Below are 8,802 nucleotides of genomic sequence, written 5' to 3'. Positions count from 1 at the left end.
CCGCCTCCTTACCTTCGAAGACGAGAGATATTAGAATTTTTTTCGGCCAGCCGCAGCAGCAGCCGATGTAAGTAATGTAAAAAGATGTCAACGTTGTGGAAGTGAGGAATACGCCACTAATTTTGTTACTGAAAGTCCGACCTGCATCAGAGTTAGCATAAGATTAAACTGTGTGAATTTGCCAACCTACAAAACTCGAGTAGAGAGCAGCTTAGAGATAAGTGTCCTCTTGTACTGCAGGTTTTTTACTGGTAATGTTAATTCAACTGTGCGTTTTGTGCATTTACTCATGAATTATAACGTATTTATTTTGTTTTCTACATCATTCATTTAAAAATAATTGTATTTGCAGACATTTTAACACCCCGCCCTCCAGAAAAAAATAAAACACACACAAAAACACAACAACTGTAAATTTCCTTTATAATGAGCAAGGGGGGTTTCCCCCATCTTCTCCCTTAAAAATAAGAATTTTAACTTTTTTCATTTTTACGTCGGAAACACATTAATGTCCCGCCCCCAGTCAAAAGTGTACATGCAGGTTATGCTGTTATAGCATCCCTACCAATGTTGAGACCAAACCTACACCCTTGATGTCAACTGATATAGATAATTTACAGGGGCGTTACCGGGGGGGTGCAGTGCCTACCCACGGACACGCTCTGCCCACCCAAAGAAAACTGGATGTAGTACTAATGGCAGTCTGGGCACCACGTATGGTATCCCATTCATATAGTACTGATGTGTTCTGGGTTTTAACCTTTGCGTTGTTACCTCCTCTCTACCTAACATTGTCACCTGCATGTCCATACTGTTCAGTTATGGATGTGTTCTAAGTCAAATAATATCAAATAAACATGTATTTATTTAGACCAAATCACAACAATAGTTATCTTAAGGAGAAAACAAAACATGTTTTAGGGTGCAGTAGCCCTACGCTGGATTTCGACCTACTTGAGCAGTGCTTCTCAATTATTTTCTATTACACCCCCTCCCCCAGGAAGACGTAAATGTTCCCCCCCCCCCCCCCGCAACTCTCTGCCGCCACTGTAAATTGTATCATTTGCCTATAAATTATTAATATAAGTATACCTCTGCATAATATATTGTCCTTTTTAACATTAAAGAAACAATATATAGCTCAACTTACAATAATTAAAAAAATTTTTTTTTTAAAAGTCACATCCAATCTGTAAAAATACATTCACGGTACATTTTTTGACCATTTAATAGTGAAAAATAAATTTTAATAAAATCAATCAATAAATAATACATTCAAATAACCATTCAACCGTAAAAACAAAAATTAATCGAACAAAAACAACAGGGTCATTGCACAGTGGGACAGTTTTTATTTTTGCTATTTTGCACTGAGCAACTTGGTATGCCAACTTATATGATGCTAACAGTGTTCGCTGGTTTACTGATGTGATACTGCGAAACAAAGCGGGACGATTGTTGGTTATATTTGGCACGTCTTGGCTGAAAAAAAATCAAGTGACTTATCAATGTGAATGGGGTCTAATGTTTATGAGTGACATCTTATTTGATGTGGCTTCCTGCTGTCCGTTGCAAACATTTTTAGACACAGACTGATCTTTTCTCGTCTCCCACTGTATTAAAAGTCAAAGCCAAACGCTACATATACGCTTAGTCATATTTCCTCGTCTTAGCTCGTCATATCTCCAGTGCTCTTTGCTGTGTGCTCTTGTTTTGTTCAAAAATACTGTGCACACTTTGAAAATTATACATTATTCTAGTATGGCAAAAAAGTATGTTCCCCGAGGTCAATGCTCTGCGCCCCCCTAGGGGGGCCCGCCCCACTATTTGAGAAGTACTGTACTTGAGCATTGTAGGTTTTTTTTTTTTGCCCCCCCCTCCCCCCGGGAAATGTGTGTTATATTGGTGATAAATCAGTGAAAACTTTTGAACTGTTTCCTCTGCTTTACAATGAATAAAATTTAACCTCCCACACCGCCACTCTCACACACAGTGAGCACACAGTACACTCATTTCGCTCCTCCCTGAGCCCTCCTCCGCACGACCCTCCGCCCACCAACCCGGGACTGGAGTCACGTGCCTCACCGCCTCGCTTCTCAACGAGCCAACGCCGCCACAAATCAAACTCACCCAGCACCAGTTAGCTGGGGAGAGAGCGAGTGAGAGGATGATGGGAAGCATTGAGGTGTTCACGGGCAGAGAGCCACTCCATCACCAGAGAGAGGGTTCAGTAAGGGACAGATCACACATGTCACCGCAAAGAGAGGACTTTTGATAACCATCTGAAACGGACTGGGAGATGAGTGGCACACAGCTTTGGAGTATCGTTCTTAACCAGTCTGCCTGGCAGCCACTGGGCTCAGCCGTGGCTTGAATAGAAGTGGATCTTTTGTTGTGGGCTTCGCCATGAGGGTTCTGACATCCAACTTCTTCGCGCTGCTCTTCCTGGGCGCATTTGCGGGCGTTTTCTACGTGTGGAGCTCACTCGAGGACCGCTTGGAACGACACAAACGGGGATTCACGGTCCCGGGCGGTGGGTCGTTCTACCCCAAACTCCCCGTGGATCTTTCCGCTAAAACTTTTCGCACTCTTCTCGCTGTCCCGGCGGCACATCGTACCCAAATCAAGGTTGGCAACATAAGTGAGAAACCAGCGGGAGGTCACCATGACAATGTGAATGGGAATAAGACGACCTCATTGGCGGGGCCGCTCGAGTTTGACTCCCCCGTGGAGGATGGCGTATTTTGGAGCACCTGGCTGGAGGATCTAGTTCCAGTGGGCTTCCCAGAGGAATATGCCCGGGCTTGGCGAGAAAGGGCGAGGGAATCGCGGGTCGTGAAACTGGAGCCCGGATGCGGCAGGGTATCCAATCAGCTCGCCACTTTCGCGGATGGATCCAAAGCGTGTGTGCGCTACGGAATAAACGCGGATCAGGTGCAAGGTGAAACTTTGACCTATTACCTTGCTTGTTTGTTGGGGATCCCCAACGTGCCTCCTTTGGTACTCTCCCAGCTGAACACGTACAGTGAGCAATGGGGAGAGGTGAGGACACGCGTAAGTGCATTACAATGGAGCGAGCACACCGTCGTTTCTCTCACCGTGTGGCTCTCCAACCTGAGCGGGGTGGTCACACCTGCTCCGCTACGGCCGGAGAAAAGCGGGCTGCACCGCGAGCTCCGGAACAAGACTACGGAGGAGCTCGTGGAACTCGTGCAGTGGAGTGATTTGATCTTATTTGACTACATTTCAGCCAATTTTGACAGGCTGGTGAGCAATCTGTTCAGTTTGCAGTGGGATGCGCGAGTCATGGAGAGGGACACGAACAATCTCCTGAAGGCGCCCCGTGGTGACCTCGTCTTCATTGACAATGAGGCCGGGCTGGTGCACGGCTTCCGGGTGTTGAGCATGTGGGAGCAATATCATCAGACGGTTCTGAGCTCCGTTTGCGTGTTCAGGAAGAAGACCGCGCAGCGTGTGGCCGAGCTCCACCAACGCAGAGATGTCAGGAAAAGGCTCCTGGAGCTCTACAGAGAAAGTGAACCCTTGGCAGCCAAATTGGGCTTTCTCTCTGACGATCACGCAGCTATCCTCCAGGACAGGATAGACAGAGTATACAAGCAAATTTTGCGATGTAAGGAGAAGTACGGCAAACTATGAGCGTGCTCAGTGGACTGTGTGTCCCAAAGATGAGCTTGTGATTGAATATCCAACTGAACTACCTCTTATGGATAGAATGTGACGTCTACGATATAACTATTTGTGCCATGTTAATTCCTGCTGATTTATTTCACACTATGAATCCCAATTTGTTCATTCATTTGATTGGGATCAGATGCTAAAACTCCAATAGTGACTGCATGGATACCCAGATAGCAGACCGTCATTGAATAAACGTTGATTTTCCATCAAAATCATCGGAATTGTTGACACCGAAATTTTCTACGTCAAGTGACGTTGAAACAACGTTGTTTTAATGTATGTCAGGCGATGGTTGGATTAACATTGTTTTATAGCAGATGAACTAATGTTGACAAATAGATGATTTATGATTGACCGGGAAATATGATTGAAAAGTCATTGATTCATGGATGAGCGGGCGTTTTGGTCGAAAACATAACATTGATTCAGCATTTTTCCAATATTATTAATAATCGAAATGACGTTTAGGTTTTGTAAAGATTTCAATGTTGAAACAACAATAATTGAGGGTGCAAAAGTGACGTTGATTCAACGATATAAAGATCGACAGCGGAATGTTGATCCAACATCTTTTCAACGTCGGTCTGCTATCTGGGTAGTGTAGTCCCCCATGCTCTCTCTATATTTGGATTATTGCCATATGGCCTGTAATCTAGATAAAATAAACTCCCAACCCTGACCGTTTACAGTATTTAATACTTTGTTAGACATCTGGCCGCTTTTATAGAATATCTTTTTGCACAGTCAGTTGTCATATAGGCAGCATGGCATTATTGTTAATATTGTTATTATTATTATTGTTCTGCCTTAAAGTGTAGCATTTGAAATGTACATGTTGTAAATATTCTTCACCAGCTTGTTTTGGCAAGTAAGGTGTCCACTAATTTAATGTGCTTTGTAACATTCCAAAATATCTTGCCCCCCACCCCTTCATCTGTTAATATACACTAATTTATGTTAAAACACTGTGTGCTGTTTCACTGTTATTATGGTGTGTCAAACATTTAGCAGCGTGAACAAGCTGCTATGTAGATCATTACAGAGCTTTCATTGTTGTATAAATGGCATGAATGTTCCCTCTGAGCCGTCCTGTCAGCCAAAGGCACGCTACAACAGAAAATGCTAATCCTTTATAATCTTACCAGGACTTATGAAGGAGGAGACAAGTGACATCATTTGATACATTTTCTAAAGGATTTGCTGTTTCCTAACTAAATTGAAATGAGTTCTCATCTTCTACCTGAAACCAGGGTTTATTAAATTGTTTCATTTGTTGAGTTAAAGCATCTCCCCTTGTAGGAGAATGCACTGCGGACAGGCTAATTAATTGATGTTTTTCTCCCAGAGGAGGGCTTTGTTTACTGTTTTCCAAAGGTTAATTTTCAACTGTGAAATGTATTCAAAGCACATCAGAACTTGAAGGTCAGTGTTATTTCTTCAGGATTTTACCAACTAAGAGATTCAAGGCTCTCTTATTATTAGTTCCATATTGAACTTCTCTAATCTTCAGCGAGAAAACCAATGATATACTGTACAGTAAGGTTGGAAAGTCGTATTTTCAATCCCTCGCTATTCTGCAGCTGGTTTCTTTTACTACTTTGGTATGTTCCGCCAACTCCCATGCAGGCACATACACTATTTGGGCAGCTCTGGGACGAGAGGGTTAGCTTGTGATGTTCAAACAGGGACTTTTCTGTCATTTCCATACGTGCAAGTGATTTGCTGTTTTTCTTGGTGAGTTGCAATGGCAGCAGCACCATGTACAGGGTTAAGCAGGCACTCTAAGCATTTTCTTCCAGTGCAAACACCTGCTTCAGATTCTTAGTAGATCAATATGCCCACTAACTGTGGGGAAAGGAGGTCATGGTGTAATTGGTTGGGCTCTAGTTCTACAGTTAATATGCCGACTTGAGTTTCACAGAGGTGGGGAGGGGATTGGACTGCGTGCAGCTGGGCACCTTCTAGGCATGCCTGTTCATGCTGAACCTCGCAAAGAGATTTACGACGAGTTGCAGACACCAGGGATTAAACACAATGTTTAACTGTGGTCTGCATATGTAAACCAGACTCGCAACCTTCCTGGTTTACTGCCTCTCACAATTTACCTCACAGTTTACCCTTTAGAGCTACATGTCTGTTTCTACTGTTCACATCACTCTTCAACTTTATTTGTTAGCCATGTAAACATCCGGTTTTCATAATGACCTTAAGAATTGTGTTCACTCCGCGAACAATTTCCAACATTAACCTCATATTCATTACTCACACATTCTGTTTGATTTGGTTAATACAAAGTTTTTCAAGTCTCCGCCCAATTTATTTTCTTTCATAAGAAACAGATTCCTGTGTGACACAGTCCAATGAATTAAACTTTTCCTATAGCTCATGGCAGGAAAGAAGTACGTGGTACTTAATTACACCCCTATAACTGCTAGTGTGCTGCTTCTCTTCACATGTGGTACTTTTCTGTGTGGGTACAAAGAGTCGCCGGCCGAGACGGTCATGCTAGCTGGGACCCGCAGCTGGTCCCAACCCTGATCTGCAGGTACTTCAACTGATCTTCCTTTTATGTGCACATTGCAAACATTCCAGTGGAGCAGAGGGAGGATCATCTCCATGGACACGCACACGCACGCAGCGATTTCCCCAACAGGAAAATGAAACAGGAACCAGCTGTGCACACAGACTGTCTTTAATGTTCAAGGTTTTTACCCTGATCTCGTTCCCCTCATATTATGACTCCCACCAGAATTCAATGATTGGTTTGAGTATGAATACTGAAAACATTGGCATATATACTAGTATATATTTTCCATGTTTGGGTGTGAATAATATACTGTATATTGCCGAGAAAATTATTTACTCCTTTTTTGATTCCTGTGTTTTTTGCATATTACACACATCTGGCCGTATGTGAAATGTATTTGCCCTCTTGAAACTAATAACGGGTTGTGCCACTCTTGGCAGCAATAACTGAAATCAAGTGTTTGCAATAATTGGTGATGAGTCCTATCACTCTGGAAGACTTTTAGCTCAATCTTTAGAATTGTTTCAACTCCCTTGTATTGGACCGTTTTCAAGCATGAACTGCTCGCTTAACTATTTCAAGCCCAAACCACTTATAAATTGACAGAAAATTAAAATTATTTAACTTGAAGCTTTCAATTGTCCCTCGGAACATTCTAAAAAATAAAAATTTAATTCATAAATTTCTATCATATTCATATGGTAAATCATGTTTTTTCAGAAGATAAATATAACATGAAATATAAACATGTATTGTATGTATCGATATGATACATATGGCCACATAGGGTTAAGGTCAAACCACAGCATCTGTGTGTTTCATGATTCAAGAGCACCTAAGTTTGAGGGCACAAACTGATGGCCGGACGTTCTCGTTCAGGATTTTTTGGTAGACAGCAGAATTAATTGTTCCATCAGTTACAGCAAGTTGTCCTGTTTCTGGCAGCCCCAGGCCATCACAATGCCACGACGATGCTCCACTGTTGGCATTATATTCTTTTTATCAAATCCTCTGCAATTTTTACGCAGATATAATGGACTGCATACCTTCCATGAAGTTACATTTTTTTACTCGTCATTCCATAGCATGTTTTTTCAAAGGTCTTGAGGCAAAATTTTGGGGGGCAAATGTGAGATGAGCCTTTATGGGATTTATGTTTGTTTTTACTGCATTGTTTTTTTTTACCCATGAACACTGCATTGTTTTTTTACCCTTGAATTCTCCCACGTATGCCAGTCTTGGCCGATGTCTTTCTTATCAAAGAGTCATGAACGCTGACCTTAACTGAGGCCAGTGAGGCCTGCAGTTCTTTGGATGTTGTTCTAAGTTCTTTTGTGACTTCCTTAATGAGTCATCGTCGTCCTCTTCAAGTAGTTTTTAGTTGGTCGACCACTCTTGGGAAGGTTTGCAGTTTTCTTCATTTGTGGAAAACGGCTTGACAAAACTGGTTAGAACTATTTACTTCTAAACAGTGAGAACTATTAATTTTTCTTTGTGATTTAACAAGGGAGGTCAATTACTTTTTCACATTTGTAACTTTTCCCCCCTAAATAAAATAAAATTACAATTTAGAAACTGCATTTTATATTTCTTTGGGTTGTGTTTGTATGATATTAACATTGGTTTGATTAATTGAAATCGTTGTTTGTGATATATATGTAATAATACAGAATTCAAGAGGGGGGGGATACTTTTTACGGCACTTTGTAAAATAGAGTATATATACAGTGTCACCACAGAAAATTGAGCAGACAACGTGACATTTTCTCACTTCAACTGCATTTTCATACTTATACTGTACATACGTATAGCATTTTTTACTACATTTCCTTTCTTCGAAGTTTAGTCTGCCATTGTTCATTCAATGGGTTTAATCGTAAAAATAACAACAGACAATGAAGGTATAAGCTGCTAAAGGGTGTATTCATTTGCATTTTGTATATAGAATATATAAATTGAATGGGTAAAAAGAGGTGTGGGTTTTTTTCCCATATAACAAGTGACTAATTAGGGTGTCTCCTCATCAGTGCCCCTGCCGTGTGTGAGTGGTTAGACATAACTGGCATTCTTTCGAGGCTACATAGTGCAGGGGACTTCCTGAGCACGGTTGAATGATTTCATTATAAAACACATAGGGGGAGAGTCACTTAGTCACAGCTGAGTGGATAGCGTCCATAAAGGGTCAACCGGAGAGGGGGGGCAACGACTCGAGGGGGCTTTCACATTGTCAGCTGGACATCCAGGCGCTGGTGTGCTGGGTGATCTGGCACAAAGCCTGCCAATGTTCAAACCAGGGGTACAAACAAAAGGTCACAGATTTTGGGTTTGTTCTTGAAAAAGGACAGATGTTGTAGTCAGGCAAGAGAATAATGCATTTCTCAGCTAAAATAAAGTGTGAATTACAAACATTTGTCTTCAGTCAAGTATTATAACTGCAAATATTTCTGGTCGATATTTCATTACATGCAATTTTAACATTGGTTTGGAGCAGGACACACTAGGATGTATCCAAATGATGTAAGAATAGTTTTATATTTTTGTATTCTCACAGAGCAAAATGAAAATAATTAGAGAAC

General features: G+C 41.6%; 1 protein-coding gene across 1 annotated transcript; it reads left to right on the top strand.

Annotated features, from left to right (window-relative positions):
* Positions 1–2,128: 2,128 nt before the first annotated feature.
* On the top strand, positions 2,129–8,324 carry fjx1 (four-jointed box kinase 1). Its single transcript, XM_057835729.1, has one exon. The coding sequence runs from the start codon at positions 2,407–2,409 to the stop codon at positions 3,655–3,657; it is 1,251 nt and encodes a 416-aa protein (XP_057691712.1). The 5' UTR covers positions 2,129–2,406; the 3' UTR covers positions 3,658–8,324.
* The last annotated feature ends 478 nt before the right edge of the window (positions 8,325–8,802 follow it).

Source organism: Corythoichthys intestinalis, chromosome 5 (genome assembly GCF_030265065.1).
Source record: "Corythoichthys intestinalis isolate RoL2023-P3 chromosome 5, ASM3026506v1, whole genome shotgun sequence".
NCBI classification, from domain to species: domain Eukaryota; kingdom Metazoa; phylum Chordata; class Actinopteri; order Syngnathiformes; family Syngnathidae; genus Corythoichthys; species Corythoichthys intestinalis.
The sequence above is the reverse complement of the archived record's forward strand: the minus strand, read 5'-3'. Positions and strand labels throughout refer to the sequence as shown.

What these genes read in the sequence shown, in the direction of transcription:
- fjx1 (XM_057835729.1), top strand. Translation starts at nt 2,407, where the DNA reads ATGAGGGTTCTGACATCCAACTTCTTCGCGCTGCTCTTCCTGGGCGCA.